General features: G+C 38.4%; 1 protein-coding gene and 2 pseudogenes across 1 annotated transcript in view; all 3 read left to right on the plus strand.

Moving 5' to 3' along the window:
* The window catches only part of RNF169 (ring finger protein 169), an 82,719-nt gene that overhangs the window by 33,707 nt on the left and 27,114 nt on the right, over positions 1-21,898 (plus strand). The window contains exon 3 of the mRNA XM_043907185.1: positions 19,910-20,056. Within this exon, the coding sequence (XP_043763120.1) occupies positions 19,910-20,056 (147 nt within the window). The remainder of the gene's footprint in view (positions 1-19,909; positions 20,057-21,898) is intronic.
* LOC122681213 lies at positions 3,008-6,084 on the plus strand (annotated as a pseudogene).
* LOC122703688 lies at positions 11,730-11,867 on the plus strand (annotated as a pseudogene).

Genomic DNA, 21,898 nt, shown 5'->3' on the forward strand with positions numbered 1-21,898 from the left:
GGCAGTGGAAGGGAAACTTGAGACACAAAGCGACTGTTTTTAATACAGGGATCAGGGAAAATGTCAGAGAAGGCAACATTTGAGTTGCTACCTGGAAGAGGTGAGGGAGCAAGCCAAGTAAAGTTGTGAGGAGAGAGCATTCCCAGTAAAGGGAACAGCAAACACACAGGCCCTGAGATGGAAACAGGTTTTCCTTGCTAAAGGAACACCTTGGATGGAACTGAGTGTACAAGTTGTAGATGGAAGTGTGGTATGGGGATTTGGTATCATGTGAGTTGCGAGAGAGAGGAGGGACATATTAGAGAGGGCCTAGTTGCCTAGTAAGGACCCTAAGTTTATTTTAAGTGTGATGGGAAGCCAGTAATATGATCTGACATATCCACCTGTAATGCAAGAGACCCCAGTTCGATTCCTGGGTCAGAAAGATCCACTGGAGAATACCCAATCCAATATTCTTGGGCTTCCCTTGTGGCTCAGCTGGTAAAGAAGCCGCCTGGTGGAGACCTGGGTTCGATCCCTCGGTTGGGAAGATCCCCTGGAGAAGGGAAAGGCTACCCATTCCAGTATTCTGGCCTGGAGAATCCCGTGGACCAGTCCATGGGGTCACAAAGAGTCGGACATGACTGAGTGACTTTCACTTTCATATTTTTAAGAGGTCTCTAGTTGCCTTGTGGGGAATAAACTGTAATGGGCTTAGGAATTAAGAATTGTATTTACTATCAATAGTAGAGACTCCAGTATTCTTGGGCTTCCCTGGTGGCTCAGATGGTAAAGAATTCACCTGCAGTGCAAGGAGACCCGGGTTCAATCCCTGGGTTGGGAAGATTCCCTGGAGGAGGAAATGGCAACCCTCTTCATTATTCTTGCCTGGAGAATCCCATGGACAGAGAAGCCTGTCAGGCTGCAGTCCATGGGGTCACAAAGAGTAAGACATGACTGAGCAACTAAGCAGAGCAGCAGAGACCCCAACATAATGACTCAAATAAATTAGGAGTTGTATTTTTTTAAGGAACAAAAAAGCTGGAGGTAAATTGTCCAGGACTAATATGGCAGCTCTAGGACATCAGAGGTTCAGGGTCCTTTTGTTTTTCTGTTTAGACATCTAGTGTGCCTGTCTCCTTGTGGTGTGAGATGGTTGATCCTTCTCTGTAATTCCATCTAGACAGAAGGTAAGGCAGAAGGGCATATGTCAGCTGAATTTGGTCTTTTAAAGAGCTTTCTCCAAAGCCCCACCCAGTGACTTGGCCTATATTTTGTAGTGTAGTGTCACAGACTCCCTGTGGCTGTCAGGAAAGCTGGGTAACAGTGTTTTACCTGGGCACATTAGCTTCCTCGGTAAAATTAGGATTCTTTTAGTAAGAAATGAAAAAATGAATACTGGGTAGGCAGCTAGCTATCTCTGCCTCATGGGACAAAAATGGAAATAAGACCAATTAGAACATGGACTAAGCAATGGGTTGGGTTTAACCAGGATTAGAAAGTATGCTAAGAAGTATGACAGAGGGAATGATGCAGTGGACCTGAAGGTGTATACAAGGAAGTTGTAATTTTGGACTGTGGTTACTTTAAGGATGTTGTTTGAGGAAGGAATCGAGAACATGAGGGACATGGTGGACAGTGAGAGTGGTAGAGTCAGTGGACTGGAAGTTTTGATGGTGATAAAGAATTATGAAAGTAGGGTGACTAGCATATTAGTAAAGTTGGAAACCTAGAAGTGGTGGCCTAAATGTGAAAGGCTTAAATGTGATGCTGAGAGGTAGTTTTAGTTATTGAACATGACAGTTTGGGGTATGATTATGGGAGGAGGTAACTGAAATAGGATGGAAGAAAAGATTTATCTAGAAGGAAGTGAAGAACCTGAGAGAATATATTGCTATTGAAATCTTTAGGAATGATCACTGGAGTAGTTGGGCAGAAACTTTTGTGCTGAGGTTTTCTGTGAATAAGGGGAGTTGACAGGCCAAGTAGGTGACTCCACAGAGAAGGGTTGTGAGTGTTATGGTCTCATGGTAAAGACTTCAAAGAACCTAGGAGTGTTTTTTTTTCTGACAGTATTTTTTTTTGTATGTGTGGATGGGAAGCAAGTGTTCTCATGTAGGTACTTTTTTCATACCGAATGATATTACATGGTGTGGATGAGGTGTACATAATACATTTAACCACTGGTCATTTAAATGGTTTCCCATTTCCCCCAATTTTGAAGAGATGTTGCATTAAACATGTATGAATATATCTGAGCAAATATTAAGTTAGATTCCTAGAAGTGAAAGTGCGGGTCAAGTGGTATATACACTTTGTATATACCATTTTGGTGGATATTAAAAAGACTTTTTCAACCTAACTTTCTTATCAACAGTAAAAGAGTCCCTTTTCATTATTTTTAATATTTTGCTATCTCCTGAATAAAATATCTCATTGTTTTCATTTACATTTCCTGGATTACTAGAGAGGAGGAGCATCTTATGCTTACTGGCTATTTCTGGGTTTTTTTGTGAATTGCTTATTTAGCAATTTCACACCTTTAAGTGTGAAAACTAGTTCCATCTTCTGCATATTTGTGATCTTGTTTGCTAGTGGCATGCTATTTTTTTCTGTGCTTTTATACATATGTTCCATTAAAGAGAAGTTTCCTGACTTTTCATGTTGTTTTAAACAGAAGGAGAATATTAGAATGTGCTCAGCCCTCCATCTTGTTGCATTGATTGGGGAAAGAATTTTGTTATGTTCATTCTTTGATCCCTGTTTTGGGAGGTTCCCCTGGAGGAGGGCATGGCAACCCACTCCAGTAGTCCTGCATGGAGAATCCCATGGACAGAGGAGCCTGGCAGGCTACAGTCTATTGGATTGCAAAGAGTGTGATCCTACTGAAACGACTGAGCACAGGGGAAAGATTAAGGAAGCGCCAAAAGGCCAGAAGGTCCTACAGCTCTCACAAATTATTTCTGTAGTCTGCTATCATTGGGTAGACCATTTTACCAATTTAGATAAGAAAATGAGACAATTAGGGATGCACAAGCCTCTAATTGTTAAAGTGCCATTGGCACTACTGTGCTGGCGTCATCTGTGGGTGGTGTGGCGCTGTCTGTGTGAGGGGTGGGTACTGTAGGAGGTCATGGTGACTTGCAGGGTTCTGCACTTCATGTTCAAAGTGGAAAACCATTTCCTAACGGCGTTTCTATCGTGATGTCCTGGGAATGAAGGCCTTAATAATGGGAAATGAAGTAAAACAATGAATGGATTTGAACCTGAGGATGATCATTTTGTTGCAGAACTGACTGACAATTAGGGCATCGGAGACTACAAACTTGGCAATGACTTCATGATTATCACACTTGCTTCTAACCAGTTCAGTTCAGTCGTTCAGTCGTGTCCGACTCTGCGATCCCATTGACTGCAGCATCCCAGGCCTCCCTGTCCATCATCAACTCCTGGAGTTTACTCAAACTCACATCCATTGAGTCAGTGATGCCATCCAACCATCTCATCCTCTGTTGTCCCCTTCTCCTCCCGCCTTCAATCTTTCCCACTGTCAGGGTCTTTTCTGATGAGTCAGTTCTTTGCATCAGGTGGCCAAAGTATTGGAGTTTCAGCTTCAGCATCAGTTCTTCCAGTGAACATTCGGGACTGATTTCCTTTAGGATGGACTGGTTGGATCTCCTTGCAGTCCAAGGGACTCTGAGGAGTCTTCTCCAACACCACAGTTCAAAAGCATCCATTCTTCTGCACTCAGCTTTCTTTATGGTCCAACTCTCACATCCATACATGACTACTGGAAAAACCATAGCTCTGACTATGTGGACCTTTGTTGGCAAAGTAATGTCTCTGCTTTTTAATATGCTATCTAGATTGGTTATAACTTTCCTTCCAAGGAGTAAGCGTCTTTTAATTTCATGGCTGCAGTCACCACCTGCCGTGATTTTGGAGCCTAAGAAAATAGTCTGTCACTGTTTCTATTGTTTCCCCATCTATTTGCCATGAAATGATGGAACCGGATGCCATGATCTTAGTTTTCTGAATGTTGAGTTTTAAGCCAACTTTTTCACTCTTCTTGTCAGGCCATCAGCAATGCCAGGAAGCTGGAGTGGCCACTCAGTGAGGTTGTAGGAGGTGTTTTTGAAACCAAAGCTCCTGGAGGATATAAATTCTGTTTGCAGAACTGTAGTCCACCGCAGACAGATCTTATATTAAAAGTAACTCTACCAGAGTCTGATCTTGAGAAGTCCTTTAGCTACTGGTATAATTTACTAGGAATGAAAGTTTATGAAAAAGATGAAAAGAAGCAGAGGACTTTGCTGGTCTAGGCTGATAACCAGTATAAGCTGGAGCTACAGGACATCCAGGAGGCAGTGATCTTGCAGCAGCTTTTGGACAAATTGCCTTTTCTTGCCCCTAGAAAGAGTTGTCAGGTGACTTGATAAAATGGGAGAACTGGGGAATTCTGACTCTCCTTGTGAGTCCGGACACACTAGGGAAAGCAACAGTGCAAGTGATCATTCTGCCTGACCCTGATGGACATGAAATTTGCTTTGTGGGAGATGAAGCATTTTGAAAACTCTGAAAGATGGATCCAGAGAGAAGCAGATTATTGGCTGATGCAATGGCAGAAGATGAAAGTGAGGAATAGTTTGCTTCACAAAATAAAACAAGGCTTCAGGTTAACGGAGGACATCATGAATAACAAGCATTAGTATTTCCTGTTTCAACACTTGTGAGGCCTAATGCATTGTGTGATAAATGCTCTCATAACTTGGTTGTTTCCTGCACAGCTAGAGAGGCTGGGGTGGTAAAGATCTGTGTATTTTAATCTTTGACAGGTCTGATATATTTTAGAAAAATCCCATCATTATTAGTCCATTAAGAGGAGAACTCTCACTGTCATCCTTGCCATCCCTGGAAGGACACACTCTATGTGTGACTGTATTACATTAGTGATAAATTCTTCTCTAGACTGAGACAGCTGTATGGAACATTACCTTTGGTTGGGGGTGGAGGGAATTTTGATAAGCATGTAACTTTAATGAAAACAGTTATATCCAGATTTTTTTTAAAGTGCCATTGAACAGCACTCTTCCCACGAGGCCTGTGTTCATGACGCCATTGCATTGCTTATCTTTTACTGTGAAATTGAGAGAAGCCCTTCCAAAACGTGGGGACTGCTGCGGTCACTAAAATAGATATAGTTTGTATTGCAGGGAATATTTGTTGAAAGACCTCTTAAAAATTGATTAGTCTAATCACATCTTTCATTTCAATCACATTCTTACAGAATATAAGCCTCATACAAAAAACTTTGTCATTTTTGGTCAGGGCTATATCCTTAGCTCTAAAAGCAGTGCCTAACACAGATTCTCATGTGCTGTAAATGTTTGTGGAATTAAACTTACTGCATACAGGCTCTATGTATAGTACTAAAGTGGGAGAGAAGACATCAAGGATGAATGGGACATGGTTCCAAATTGAAAGTAGTTCATATGTGTTTTATTCTAAACTCTTAAATATGGCTAATTAACATTTGAAGTACTATTAATAGTAGGGAATACATACTCTGGGGGTAGTTACTTAGCATTTGAAAGACAGTAATCAGAACTTTCTCTGCAGAGGCTCCTATAAGCCCTTCAGTTATTTCTGGAGTCATCCAGTGCCTGAGGTTTGTTGACTAGCATAACGAATATTATAAATGTTTTCTAAATTTTTAATTTTTGTAATGTTTACATAATAAAATGAACACCTGTATACCCATCACTCAGCTTTTGCAATTATGAAGATGAATAATTTTTCATGGTAAAGTGGGTATTATTCATGACATGATTAGCTACAAATATTCTGTAGGTATCTCCACCCTTGAAAGAACAGGGTTGAAGAATCTAGTGAGCTCCACAGCCTGTTCCTTCAGTGGAGCCTTGCCCTATGGCTAGGAATTCCATTTGCTTTTGTGTTTAACTGTCAGACAATTCAGCTGTTTGATTCTAACCAGAAGATTAGTTGAAGCCTCCTGCTAGATGATTGCCTTGAGTGAACCTGTCATACAGGTTATTTATTTAGTATCTAAAAGGATAGAATGCTAGCTGGAACTTCATGATACTTACGTAGTAAGTTACATGACACAGAAAAACTTTTAAGTGCTGTGAGATATATATGACATAAAATCTGTCATTTTAACCACTTTAAGTATACAATTCAGTGGCCTTAAGTACATTCATAGTGTTGTGTAATCATCACTGTTCTCTTTCTCCAAAATATTTTTATTACTTCAAACAGAAACTCTGTACCCATTAGTCGATAACTACCCATTCCATCATACCCCCCAACCCCCATTAATCTCTAACCCACTTTCTCTTTCTACAGATTTGCCTATTCTAGATATGTAAGTGGAATCATATCATATTTGTCCTTTTATGACCTGGCCTATTTCACGCAGCATGTTTTCAAGGTTCATTCACATTGTAGCATGTTTTAGTAGTTTGTTCCTTTTTATGGCTGGATATTCCATTTTGTCAAAGCTATGGTCTTCCCAGTGGTCACGTGTGGTTCTGAGAGCTGGACTGTAAAGAAGGTAGAGAACCAAAGAATTGGTACCTTCGAACTGTGGTGCTAGAGAAGACTCGTGAAACTCTCTTTGACAGCATGGTGATCAAACCAGTCAGTCTTAAGGGAAATCAGCCCTGAATACTCGTTGGAAGGACTGATATTGAAGCTGAAGCTCCAGTGTTTTGTTCATCTGATGTGGACAGATGACTCATTGGAAAAGTCCCTGATGCTGGGAAAGATTGAGGGCAGAAGGAGAAGAGGGCGTCAGAGGATGAGATGGCTGGATGGTATCACCAATGCAATGGACATGAACTGGGGCAAACTTTGGGAGATGGTGAGGGACAGGAAGGCCTGGCATGCTGCAGTCCATGGGGTTCCAGAGTCAGACACAACTGGGCAACTGAACAACAACAACATTTCGTTTTGTTAATCCTTTCATTTCCTGATGGACTCTTGAGTTGTTCTCACTTTTTGGCTGTTGTGAACAATGCTGCGTAAACATTGGAATACAAGTGTCCGTTTGACTCCCCCTCTCTTATTTTGGGTATGTTATTAGGAGTGGAAGTGCCAGGTCAAGGGAATCATTAAACTGTTTTCTACAACAGCCTTACAATTTTACATTCCTACCAACCATGTGTGAGGGCCCCAATTACTCCATGTTCTTATTAGCACTTGTTATTTATTGATTTTTTTAAAAAAATAACCATCCTAGTGGGTATCTCATTAGGTTTTGATTTACATTTCCCTAATGAATAATGATGTTGAGCCTTTTTTCATGTCCTTATTGATAACTTTGTATTTCTTCTTTGGAGAAATGTCTTTTCAGGTCTTTCTGCTCAATTTCGAGTTGGGTTTTTGCTATTGAGTTGTAAGTTTTTTTTTTAATGTATTCTAAATAGTAACTCTTTATCAGATACATGATTTGTAAATATTTTCTCCCACTATGTAGGTTGTCTTTTCACTTTTTTGTTAGTATCCTTTGCACAAAAGTTTTTAGTTATGATGAAGTCCAGTGAATGTTTTTTTCTTTTTGGTCTGAATTGCTTAATGCTTTTCTGTTTCACTTTTTCACTCTATGATGAAGTCCAGTGAATGTTTTTTTCTTTTTGGTCTGAATTGCTTAATGCTTTTCTGTTTCACTTTTTCACTTGGCCTAGTAATTCTGAGATTCATTCAGCTAGTTACATGTATCAATAATTTATTCTTTGTTACTGCAGAGTAGTATTTCATTGTACATGTCACAGTTTGTTTATCTCTTTGCCTCTTAATAGACATTTGGGTTGTTTCCAGTTCTTAGCTATTACAAATAAAGCTACTGTGACCATTCACTTGCAAATCTTTGTACAAAATAATTTTTTTTTTCTCTTAAGTAAATACTTAAGCTTGAGATGGCTAGATCATATGGGAGGTGTGATTCCTTTTTTAAGAAACTGCCAAACTGTTCGAAAGTGATTTTCCCATTTTAATTCTTACCAGTAGTGTATGAATGTTCTGGTTGTTCGCAGTCTTTGCCAACATTTTGTAGGGTTAGTCTTTTTAATTTTAGCAATTCTAGTTGTTATGTAGTGGTATCTCATTGTGGTTTTAATTTGTATTTCCCTAATAACTAATAATGTTGAGCATCTTTTCATGTGTTTATTTGTATTTTCTTACAGTTGAAGTCTGAGAGATTTTTGAATACAAGTCTTATCAGGTGTATGCTTTGTAAATATTTTTCTCCCTGTATCAGTCTTTTCATTTTCTTAGAGCCCTTTGAATGGTAGAAGTTTTTAACTTTGAAAAAATACACTTTGTACATTTTTTTTTCCCTTTGTAGATTTTGCTTTTGGTGTTATATCTAAGAATTCTTTTTCCAAAGTCAACAAAGATGTTCTCCTGTGTTTTCTTCTGGAAGTTTTATAGTTTTAGGCTTTACGTTTAGGTCTGTGATCCATTTTGAGTTAATTTTTATATATGTTGTGCATATGGATGTCCCAGTTATTCTGGCACATTTGCTGAAAAGACTGTCCTTTCTCCATTGGATTGCTTTTTGCACCTTTGTCAAATATTAGTTACCTGCATATTGTGGGTTTGCTTCCAAACTCTATATTGTATCTGTATTATTGATCTATTTGTTTATTATTACACCAGTACCATGCTGTTTTGATTATTGTAGCTTGATAGTAAGAAGTTATTTTGACTTTTTCAAAGTTATTTTGGCTTCTTGGTTCACTGTATATCCATCTGAATTTTAGTTTTGGCTTGCCAATTTCTACAAAAACACTTGCTGGCATTCTGATTGGGATTGCCCAGAGTCTATAGATCAGTTTGGGGAGAATTGATATCTTAGTAATTGAGTCTTCAGACCCATCAACATGATATCCTTCTATTTATTTAGTTCTTCATTAGTTTCTCTCAGCAGTGGTTTGTGGTTTTCACTTTCCAGATCTTTTATCAGATTTATCTTAAATATTTCACATTTTTGGATATTACTGTAAGTGGTATTACAGTTCTTGCAAGTATGTAAAAATACTATTGGTTTTTACATTTTGATACTTTATCCTACAAAGTAGGATACTTTTTGATACTTTATCCCTGTGCTAGACTCATTTAGTAGTTTCAGTAGCTTTTTTTGTAGATTCTAGTGGATTTCCTACATGGAGGATCATGTCTGTGAATAATGACTGTTTGTATTGGAGGACTTTTACTACCTGATTTTAAAATGATAGTCATCAAGAGAGTATAGTGTTGGCATAAGGAAAAGACATAGATCAATGGAATAGAATATAGACCTGAATAGACCCCCTCATAAACAGTCAATTGATATTCCTAAGGGCACAGAAATAATTCAGTGGCAAAAGAACAGTCTTTTCAACAGTGATGTTGGAACAGACTTATCTTGTGAATAAGTCAGTCTTGATCTGTATACCATGGATCATAGACTAAACATGAAAGCTAAAATTATGCAGAAGAAGACCCAGAAGAAAAAAATATTGACCTTAGGGTAGGCAAAGATTTACTAGACAAGAACCCCAAAAATCCTAATCACAGAAGAAAAAAATGATATATTGAATTGTATTAAAGTTTTATATATATATATATATACACACATATATATATAAAATCTTCTACGCATTTAGAAAATAAACAAAGCAAATACTGGGAGAAGATATTCTCAAAATATCTAACAGCAGACTTTTATTTAGAATTTTTTAAAAAAGAAACTTGATTGGAAACAGACACTTCACAAAAGAAGACATGCTACCGAAAATATGAAAAGATGCTCAACATAGTTAACCAGCAGGGAGATACTCACGAACATCCCATGTAGGATATCCCCTACTTTCTCTGGAATAGCTAAAATTAAAAGGCTAAGAATTCCATGTCTCCAAATGAGTGTGAGAATGAAAATAAACTGGATTTCTCATGAATTATTAGTGGGAGTATAACCCTCCCTCCATATCTGCAGGGTAATGGTTCCAGAAACCACATGGATACCAAGTCCCTTATGAAAAACAGTACAGTCGGCCTTTGGCATCTGCAGGTTCAGTGTACACAGGTTCTACCAAAGGCAGACTGATATTTTTAAAACATTTATTTTATTTTTGGTTGCACTAGATTTTCATTGCTGCATGCAGGCTTTCTCTAGTTGCAGAGAGCTGGGGCTGCTCCTCATTGCAGTGTGTGGGCTCCTCACTGCAGTGCCTTCTCTTGTTGCGGAGCCCAGGCTCTAGATGCACAGGCTTCAGTAGTTGCAGCACATGGGCTCAGTAGTCGTGGCACAGGCCCTCATTAATTGAGGCTCACAGGCTCTAGAGTGCGAGCTCAGAAGTTGTGGTGCACGGACTTAGTTGCTCTGCAGCACATGGAATCTTCTGGACTGGGGATGGAACCCATGTCCCCTGCACTGGCAGGGGGATTCTTATCCACTGCACCATCAGGGAACTCTGGCAGAGTGATATTTGATTTTTGATCTGCGGTTGGTTAAATCTACTGATGTGGAACCCACGGATATGGAGGACTGATTGTATAAAATGGTATAATCTCCATGGGAAACATTTTGGCAGTTTATAAATTTAAACATATACTTAACTACTTGACGGAGAAGGCACTGGCGACCCACTTCAGTACTCTTACCTGGAAAATCCCATGGATGGAGGAGCCTGGTAGGCTGCAGTCCATGGGGTCGCTAAGAGTCAGACACTACTAAGCGACTTCACTTTCACTTTTCACTTTCATGCACTGGAGAAGGAAATGGCAGCCCACTCCAGTGTTCTTGCCTGGAGAATCCCAGGGATGGAGGAGCCTGGTGGGCTGCCATCTATGGGGTTGCACAGAGTCGAACATGATTGATGCAACTTAGCAGCAGCAGCAGCAACTACTTGACAGAGCAAATTTACTTGTAGCTATTTAGACAAGCAAAATAAAAACATCTGTTCAGAAAAAGACATGAATGTTCATAGCAGCTTTTTTCATAACAGTTCCAAACTAAATACAACCCACATGTATAATACTTGAATGGATAAACATACTGTGGTATATTCATGCAATGGAATATAACTTATCCATAAAAGGAATATAAGGAATATAGTGTTATAATGAACTTAGTAGCATGGATGAATATCAAAAATGTGCTGTGAATGAATCTTGACATAAAGGAATATATGCTGTATGATTTTATAGTAGGCAAAACTAATCTGTAGTCATAGTTACAAAATTAAGGGTTGCTTTGAGCTGAGTAGGGTGGGATATTGATTACTAGTGGGTTTTTTTATTGTTTTTGTTTTTGGCCATGCTGCGTGATTTGTGGAATCTTACTTAGTTCCCTGACCAGGGATGAAACTTGGGCCCTTGGCAGTAAAAGTATAGAGTCCTAAGCACTGTACTGCCAGGGAATTCCCACTAGTGGGTTTGAGGTGACTTTCTTGGTGGTAAAAATGTTCTGTATCTTGATTAGGGATATGGTTACATGGATATATACATTTGTTGAAATTCGTTGAGCTATGCATTCTGTATGTGATCATTTGATCATATGTAGGTTATTCTTTAACATAGTTGATTAAAAAAAAAAAAAGCTCAAGGTGGATTGTAGATCTGTATGTGAAATGTCAAATAATAATTCCTTAAAGATACCATGAGGAGGGTGGTGACTGAGTGAGTGTGATTTTGTAGACATGGGGTTTGTGCTGGGGGTCTTGGGGAGGGGGATGGTGCCTGTGGACCGTCCTTTTCTTGGCAGGGATTCCCGATCCATGTAATGTACAGAGGTAGAAGGAATGGGTTCTGGCCCCCTTGGCGTCATGTCTTCAGTACCAGCAGCTTCCAGTCCGCTGGTTCTATCCTCAAGTGCCAAGACACAGAGCCAAAAAAAAAAAAACGATACTATGAGACAATTTCTTTTAAAAAAAAATCACTAATGTTAAACTACTTTAAAACCTGGAGCTTCTTGTCTTCAAAAGGCACTACCAAGGAATGAAGGCTAGTATGAGAAGGGGGAATAATGTGTGTGTTTGTTTCTTGTATGTATGTATTTTTTCTTAAAAATTGCCTCATATCCAAAAAGTATAACTCCTATAAATTATTAGGGGAAGTTCCAAATATTTGAAAGGAGAAAGGGCAACAATGTGAATAGGTATGTCATAAAAGAGAATTTCCAAATAGTCAATAAGCACATGAAGAACTGCTGTAGATCTTTAGTCATCAGAGAAATACAAACTGAAGTCATAATGTAGTATCAATATGTATGCACTGAAATGGCTAACAGACAGTTCTGAGTGTTAGCAAGGTTGAGAGCATTCCTGCTATATTGCAGATTGGGGTGGGAGTGTAATTTGTACAATCAATTTGGGGAAACTATGGCAGTGTACCCCTACTTTATGCCTAAACAGCTTCTCTACTAGAATGTATCCCACAGAACAGTATATGTATCAGGATACATTTTCAAGAATGGTTATAGTAGTTTATTTGTGAATAAAATAAATTAATAGTTATGCAAATATCTATAACAATAGAATCATTAAGTTATTTTGTAGTCAAACAATGGAGTACTATAAAACAATGAGAAAGACTACTAAATACACCTACATGGATGAATCTCACAAATGGAATTTTTTTTTTTAATTGGGGGGTAGTTGCTTTACAATGTTGTGTTAGTTTCTGCTATACAACAAAGAGAATCAGCTCTATGTGTACTTATATCCCCTCCCTCTTGGCTCACAAATGAAATGTTGCCTGAAGGAAGAGATTCAATACATACATAAAATTCCATTTATATAAAACTCAAAAATAGGTGAAAGTATGTTTTTGGTGTTATAAGCTGGGATCATGAATACCTTGGGGTGAGGAGTAGGCACAAGGGGTTCTTGATCTGGGTGGTAGTTACATGGATGTGCTTATTTTGTAGAATTTTTCATGTTTTACATTTATCATTTGTACACTGTGTGTATGGTGATTTGATTTCAAAAAGTTTATTTTGGGGACTTCCACGATGGTCCAGTGGTTAAGACCCCACGCTTCCACTGTAGGGTGCATGGGTTTGATCCCTGGTTGGGGAACTAAGATCCCACATGCTACACAGCACAGCCAAAAAGAAAAGTTTACTTTAAAAAATTAATAATGACAAAGTAAAGATACTTTGAGGAAAAAAATTACATGGTATTCTTGGTAGTGTGGCTGAGAATGAGATTACTGTACAGAAGTCAATAGTTGTCTCTAATAGTACCTAAAAATGGATGCAGGGAATTCCCTCGTGGCCCAGTGATTAGGACTCACCCCTTCCACTGTAGGGGGCACAGATTCCATCCTTGGTCAGGGAGCTAAGATCCTGTGAGCTGCCCAGCATGGCCAATAAATAAATAAGCATTTAAAAAAATGGAGGCAGTAAAAAGCATTCCACTTTACAGAAGTGGGCAGCTTCACTTGGTATAGTCTGAGATCTCTTGTTTCGGCTCACACTGCTTGCTTCTTGCTTTTAGCTCTAGGTCTCCTCTGTGGTTGCTGTACAGTGCTTACCATGGGAACTTACTGGAGTTGTTCAAGCCAGTGTGAGGGATATTTAACATCCAGTGGAGCAAACTTTGGTCAGCAGGAGGTGGGAGTCTATTTTTGCGCACACACACACATACATATACATGTATATATCATTTGCTTCCCCCTTTCTCACTTCAGATTGAGTCTTGAGCTGCATTTCATACAGTTTCTCACATTGTCCTCTGTAGGACAGCTATTAGGCCAACCACTTGTATTGGCTTGCTGTGTCTTGTTGTACCATTCCATCCTTAACTCCTGCTCCCCAGTAAAGTACTCATGAATAAACCTTCTACTCAGATTCTGACTTGCTCACCTTAACAAAGAACTATCTGGCCCAAAATGTCAATAGTACTGAGGTTGGGGAACCCTAGTATTTGAAGCCAGTGGTTTGCTTTAAAATCTAAGCTCTTCAGTATTCAAACACAAGACTTTAGGTAATAACCACTGAGTGTTAATTTTTGTGTCTATAAAATGGTAATGATAGGTACAAACAAAGCCCTTGAGGATTAAATAAGGTAAGCTCTATAAACTTCATGTCTGAAACATGGAAGAGTTCAATAAACAGCAGCTATCAATACTTCTCATTCAGGTTTATATGCTGTTGTCTGACACTATCTGAGCCATTTTCCCTGAGTATAAAAACTCTTTCCTAGAGACCAAGTTCTCAAGTGCTTATAAATAACCATCAAAAGGGACCAAAAACTAGCATCTACAGAATCCAATATAGAGAAAATACCAACATGATTCATATGAAGATTTAAATGGATATATGTGGTTTTCAATTTTGTAAATTTTTAACTTCAAGTTGGTGCTGTGTTCACAGAGACTCAACATTGCAATGAAAAAGTTGTTTTGTCAATAGTACAAGTTCACTGTCAAAAACTTTGAGAGCAGCAATAAACATTATTAGGAAGCAAAGGATGCATTCTGAAACACTTAAGAAGCCAGAGAACATTGTATGTAAACACAATTAAGCACTGAACAAAGTAACACTGAAGTACATAAAACAGGAAATGTTTTAGTTTTTTGCAATGGCAGCATCTGTGTAGGTATGTATTTTGGGGGCTGTCTTACGCATTTAGGACGTTTAGTAGCAGTTTCCGGCCTCTACCCACTAGACGCTAGGAGCAGCATACACCTGTCCACTCAGCTGGGACAGCGTCTCCAGACATCGCCGGCTGTAAAATCGTCCTTGGCTGAGAACCACCAAGGTAAACATAGATTTGAATTCCAGGTCGAAGGTTATGGCTCTGAATTTGAACACATTAGCTAACTCTGAAATGGGCAAATTTAACTCAGATGACCATTATATCTACTGCTGTGGGCAAGAATCCCTTAGAAGAAATGGAGTAGCCCTCATAGTCAAAAAAACAGTCCAAAATGAAGTTCTTGGGTGCAGTCTCAAAAACGACAGAATGATCTCTGCTCTTTTCCAAGGCAAACCATTCAGTATCACAGTAATCCAAGTCTATGCCCCTACCAGTAATGCTGAAGAAGCTGAAGTTGAATGGTTCTATGAAGACCTACAAGACCTTCTAGAACTAACACCCAAAAAAGATGTCCTTTTCACTATAGGGGACTGGAATGCAAGAGTAGGAAGTTAGGAGATACCTGGAGTAACAGGCAAGTTTGACCTTGGAGTACAAAATGAAACAGGGCAAAGGATAACAGAGTTTAGCCAAGAGAAAGCACTGGTCATAACAAACACCCTCTTCCAGCAACACAAGAGAAGACTCTACACATGGACTCTCACCAGATGGTCAATACTGAAATCAGATTGATTCTTTTCTTTGCAGCCGAAGATGGAGAAGCTCTATACAATCAGCAAAAACAAGACTGGGAGCTGACTGTGGCTCAGATCATGAATTCCTTATTGCCAAATTCAGACTTAAATTGAAGAAAGTAGGGAAAACCACTAGACCTTTCAGGTATGAACTAAATCAAATCCCTTATGTATATACAGTGGAAGTGAGAAATAGATTTAAGGGATTAGATCTGATAGAGTGCCTGAAGAACTGTGGATGGAGGTTTGTGACATTGTACAGAAGGCAGTGATAAGGACCATCCCCAAGAAAAAAAAATGCAAAAAGGCAAAATGGTTGTCTGAGGAAGCCTTACAAATAGTTGAGAAGAGAAGTGAAAGGCAAAGGAGAAAAGGAAAGATAACCCCAGTTTGAATGCAGAGTTCCAAAGAATAGCAAGGAGAAATAAGAAAGCCTTCCTCAATGATCAGTGCAAAGAAATAGAGGAAAACAATAGAATGGGAAAGACTAGAGATCTCGTCAAGAAAATTCGAGATACCAAGGGAACATTTCATGCAAAGATGAGCACAATAAAGGACAGAGATGGTATGGACCTAACAGAAGCAGAAGATATTAAGAAGAGGTGGCAAGAATACACACTGTGCAAAAAAGATCTTTCATGACCCAGATTACCATGATGATGTGATCACTCACCTAGAGCCAGACTTCCTGGAATGCGAAGTCAAGTGGGCCTTAGGAAGCATCACTACGAACAAAGCTAGTGGAGGTGATGGAATTCCAGTTGAGCTATTTCAAATCCTAAAAGATGATGCTGTGAAAATGCTGCACTCACTATGCTAGCAAATTTGGAAAACAGCAGTGGCCACAGGACTGGAAAAGGTCAGTTTTCATTCCAATCCCAAAGAAAGGCAGTGCCAAAGAATGCTCAAACTACCGCACAATTGTACTCATCTCACACGCCAGCAAAGTAATGCTCAAAATTCTCCGAGCCAAGCTTCAACAGTACGTGAACCATAAACTTCCGTATGTTCAAGCTGGATTTAGAAAAGGCAGAGGAACCAGAGATTAAATTGCCAACGTCTGTTGGTTTACTGAAAAGGCAAGAGAGTTCCAGAAAAACATCTGCTTTTGCTTTACTGACTACTCTAAAGCCTTTGACTGTGTAGATCACAACAAACTGTGGAAAATTCATCAAGAGATGGGAATACCAGACCACCTTACCTGCCTCCTGAGAAACCTGTATTGCAGGTCAGAAGCAACAGTTAGAACTGGACATGAAACAGCCAACTGGTTCCAAATTGGGAAAGGAGTACGTCAAGGCTGTATATTGTCAGCCTGCTTATTTAACTTACAGGCAGAGTACTTCATGCAAGATGCTGGGCTGGACGAAGCTCAAGCTGGAATCAAGATTGCCAGGAGAAATATCAATAACCTCAGGTACGCAGATGACACCACCCTTACGGCAGAAAGTGAAGAAGAACTAAAGAGCCTCTTGATGAAAGTGAAAGAGGAGAGTGAAAAAGTTGGCTTAAAACTCAACATTCAAAACTAAGATCATGGCATCCGGTCCCATCACTTCATGGCAAATAGATGGGGAAACAATGGAAGTAGTGAGAGACTTTATTTTTGGGGGCCCCAAAATGACTGCAGATGGTGACTGCAGCCATGAAATTAAAAGACGCTTGCTCCTTGGGAGAAAAGTTATGACCAACCTAGACAGCATATTAAAAAGCAGAGACATTACTTTGCCAACAAAGGTCTGTCTAGTCAAAGCTATCGTTTTTCCAGTAGTCATGTATGGATGTGAGAGTTGGACCATAAAGGAAGCTGAGTGCCAAAGAATTGATGCTTTTGAACTGTGGTGTTGGAGAAGACTCTTGAGAGTCCCTTGGACTGCAAGGAGATCCAACCAGTCCATCCTAAAGGAAATCAGTCCCGAATGTTCACTGGAAGAACTGATGCTGAAGCTAAAGGTGCAATACTTTGGCCACGTGATGCAAAGATCTGACTCATTTGAAAAGATCCTGATGCTGGGAAAGATTGAAGGCAGGAGGAGAAGGGGACGACAGGATGAGATGGTTGGATGGCATCACTGACTCTATGGACATGAGTTTGAGCAAGCTCTGGGAGTTGGTGTTAGACAGGGAAGCCTGGTGTGCTGCAGTCCGTGGGGTCGCAGAGTCGTACACGACTGAACTGAACTGAACCTCAGTTGTGAACCTTAGTTGTTTTTTTAGTGGCACACCTGACACACACTGTTCAGTAAATGGTAAGGTGACGCTGAAACTTGTTTTCTTTTTGCCACTCTGCCTTTCTATTCTCTTCAAGTGAAATGCTCCTTAATGAAGCCTGTGGTCATGTTGTTGAATAAGAATTTCTCATCTAAGATCGTTAAAAGGGATTGATCTTTCATGTAGGCAGTTAGCATAGACTCCAGCTTTCTCTCTAGCTATGGATTAGCTTTCATCCTCTTGTTTTCTTGTTTGATTTGAGAAGTTGGTAGTACATTATTTCATTTGAATCTCCTCCTTATATAACATTGTATTTGGTGTTCTTTGCATATTCATAACCTCTTGAATTAGACCCAGCGTGTTAAGACCAGTTCAGGCTTATTGGAATCATACCTATGGAAATTGGAAATATAAGGCTAAATCTTTATAAAAAATAAGAAATTAACATGTGATATGGTATTATTAACTAAAGTACAGACTTTGTTCAGATTTCATAAAATTTTATACCAGTGTCCATTATTTGTTTTCATACCTTTTTCAAGATTCCACATTGTATTTAAGTTACACTGAGCAGTTTCAACTGCATGTAACAAATTCTGATAAATTCTCTTCATTTTTATTCTGTTACAGATGTTTTCTTATTTTCCTTGTTATGGCTTCTTAGATGCATCCATCATTTTAAAGTGGATATTTAGTTTCCAGATGCATGGGGTTTTTAAAGTAGCTTTGATATTAATTTCTCATTTAAATGCTTTCTTTTCTGCAATCACCGTCTGTGTTTTTTTCAGTCTAACTTTATTGAGGCTTTAAATGACTAAGTCAGTGAACTCTTGGTAGATGTCACACTGCACTCAAAAATATGTGGGTTATTTTCAAATATCTCTTGATATTGATTTCTAACATAATTCCACAGTGATAAGAGAACAGGCTCTGTATGATTTTATTACCTTTAGACCGTGAAATTTTCACACCTTATTTTATGTCCCTGCATATGTTCCAGTGTCTTCTAGTTTATAGTCTATAGGAACTTGATAGAATTTGTATCCTACACTTGTGTGAAAATTGTATAAATCTTAATTTAAATGGAATTGGTTCATGGTACTTCTCAGATCTGCTGTGTGTGCGTGCATGTGTGCTAAGTCGCTTCAGTCATGTCTGACTCTTTGCAACCCTATGGATTGCAAAGGCACCTGCCAGGGCGCCTGTCCATGGGTTTCTCTAGGTAAGAATACTGGAGTGGGTTGCCATGTCCTCCTCCAGGGGATCTTCCTGACCAAGAGATCCTGCACTGGCAGGCAGGTTCTTTACCATGATCACCACCTGGGAAGCCCTCGAGTCTACTGTATTCTACTTTTCTGTGTATTCATTCTATTAATTTTTCAGTTTGATATTGAAACTCTAACTAAAAATCGTAATTTGCCTACTTAAAAAATAATTGTAATGTGTAGTGGGACTATATGTAACTTTGTTCTGTGTTTTCCAAGTCTTCCATAAATGAGTTATACTTTCATAACTTAAAAAAATAAAAAAGAAATATTAATTTAAAAAACTGAATATTTTTGTTTATTGTTATTGTTGTTTTATAATCTGAGTTGACAGCCAATGAAAAAATTTGTTCTCTAGTTTTATTTTTTATAAGTATGATTAAAAATACTAGTAGCCTAAAATTGCTTTCATATACATTATGCCATTTAAATTTTATTAAAGTCCCAGGCAATGAAAAGAGAATAAAGGGAGGTTAGGAAAGGAACTCTTAATACACCGTAAGTATATAGCAAGATACTACTTAATTTCAAAAGCCATTTATTTTCGTAATGCCATGCTACCTGCCTCAAATGAGGAGCATATCAGTCTGCCTTAACTTTCTTTGTAGACCATGTACTTGACCTATCCTGTAGGTAACAAGATAACAGTATAAATTGTAGGACATTGGGACTCTTATATCCCATTTTTCCTGTTGCCAGTAGGCCCAAAGACCTCTCTTGCTTAGTCCAACTTCCCTGACCCTCTGTGGCACACATCTTTGCTATTCTCCTGGCCTAGTGCAGTTATATCTGGATTATGGGAATAAAGAAAGTTTGTAGATTCATCATTTTTTGGCTAAGTGAATAAACCTTAGTTCTTGATTATGTGTATTATCTTAGTTTTTGTGATTTCATATTGCTCAAGAATGCAGAGCAGTTAAATCTTAAGCCATGAAGTGGATGTTTGGCAAGAGTCAAGTGGAAGTTGACTCTCTTAAAAAATAAGAGGGCTTTATATCCAATAAGAAAATAGTCTCAGAACTTCCCTGCTTGTTCTAATAGACTACTGAATAAAAGATATTTTTAAGTCTTTTGTGGTCTAAAACTACTGTCTCGATGTGATTTGTATTTTTAGCTGCGAGAAGAAAAGTTACCAGAGGAGAAAACCTCTGAAGATCAAATCCACAAGTTGTTACCAGAGGACACAGAAATAGGAAAAAGGAAAATGGATGAACAGAAAAAAAGAGATGAGCCATTAGTACTGAAGACAAATCTAGAGCGTGTAAGTAGATCACCTTTTTGATGGACACCTGTCTCAAAATCAGCCATTAGCCTAGGTGACATGGATCTGAAAAACCTGTGTTGGTGAACAGTAACAGTCATTGACTGTTCTACTTACGAGTATTGAAGAACTTAGCATCCAGATGGAGAGCTGGAGAAAATGATTTGTGAACAGGACAATGAGACTTGTGTGGAAAGATTAAGGGGGAGCAGTGGGGAAAAATGGTGAGTGAGAAGAAAAACCTAGTGTGGTATATGCTACTTGGGGTAAGCTTTATACATATATTGTCATTTTGACTTAGGTATTGTTATGTTATGGGGTTCTGTATGTGTTATATCCCCAACTAGGAGGATGAACTTTTCTTAAAGTTTGTATTTCATTTCCCTTTGCTCTATAATAACCCAAACAGCACAGTTCTCTATTTACAAGGGGTATGTGTGTGTGCTCAGTTATGTCCGACTCTTTGCGACCCCATGAACTGTAGCCCACCAGGCTTACAAGGTCAGTCCTCAATATTAGATTAGACACTTTGTTTAAACTTAACTTAATTAAACTTCTAATTGGGCCAAATCTTGCCTGAATTCTTTTCGTTACTTATTTACCAAGCAAATTACTGGAAAAGGTTGTAAATGGTATATTTAACTAATACAAGAAAGCCCTTTGGAGGGTCCACTGATTATGGTTTAAATGTATGATTACAACTGGTTTTCTTTTCCTTTAGCAATTTATATTAGCTTGGACATCTATTACTTACTGTATGTACTTAGCATACCTTTCGAGTCATACCTGTTAAAATGTTTTATGATTCTGTCTCATTAGTATTTCAAGTTATATTTTTAATTAGGTGGATTAATAAAGCTTTACTATATATAAAGAGAGATAGCATAACAGAATAGAGGGAAAACAATCTCTAGACTTGAAGTTTGCCTGTTAAACAGGTCCCAGCATTATAACAGACTGTACAACTTTGGCCATGTTACTTAATTTCTCAGTGCTTGTCGATTACTCTTTGCAAAGGCATTTTTCCTGAACTTTAGAAACTGAGATCACATAAGCTTTCTTGAATTGATAGTATTTGCTGACTGTCAACGTGTATGTGGGGCTTTTTGATCCCAGTTATAATAATTGTTATTATTTGATTGTTAAAAACAACCATTTTGAAGGTTGAAACAACCTTTTCAACCTTCTGAAAAGATTCAGTTTAAAAAATATGAAATGCTTATGTACTCTTAAAACTCTGTTCATCGGGAACTACAAAAAGAAAAAGACTGCTTTTGGAGAGAATATAGTTCATCTAGGAAGGCAAGAATAAAATACATGATAGTGTTGTGTATATAGTATTTCTTCTGACTAATAGCCCCGAACTAATAGTTGTCTGTGGTCTCTAAAAACTGCAAACTCTGCCTCTTCACCCCAACAGGACTATCCATTATTGTTCTCATCGAAAACTGCCCAGAAAGAGATTTCTTTTCAGAACAAACCAATTTTTTCAGAGAGCTTACTCTTTACTATGGCCCTTTGATAGAAAGAACCTGTTGTTGTTGACCTTGCCAGACCCAGGTTTACTCGAGGAAATGATCTTGAATATCCACTCATAACAAAGATGGAAATTTGCTCTAATCATTTTTTCTTTTGCCACTTCAATCTTTGAAATAGAAATTAATTACATCAACCTAAAATTTAATCTTAAAAGGAATCAGGAAGTATTAATACCAATTCTGATTGGTCATGGCTAGTTTTGCAAAATTGCCTATACATTGAATAAAATTGGATCTATGAACACTTCAAGTTTTAGATTTTGTGATTTTACCTTTTTTGTGTCTGCTTTTATATTTCATATTT

This window comes from Cervus elaphus, chromosome 1 (assembly GCF_910594005.1).
Source record: "Cervus elaphus chromosome 1, mCerEla1.1, whole genome shotgun sequence".
NCBI lineage: Eukaryota > Metazoa > Chordata > Mammalia > Artiodactyla > Cervidae > Cervus > Cervus elaphus.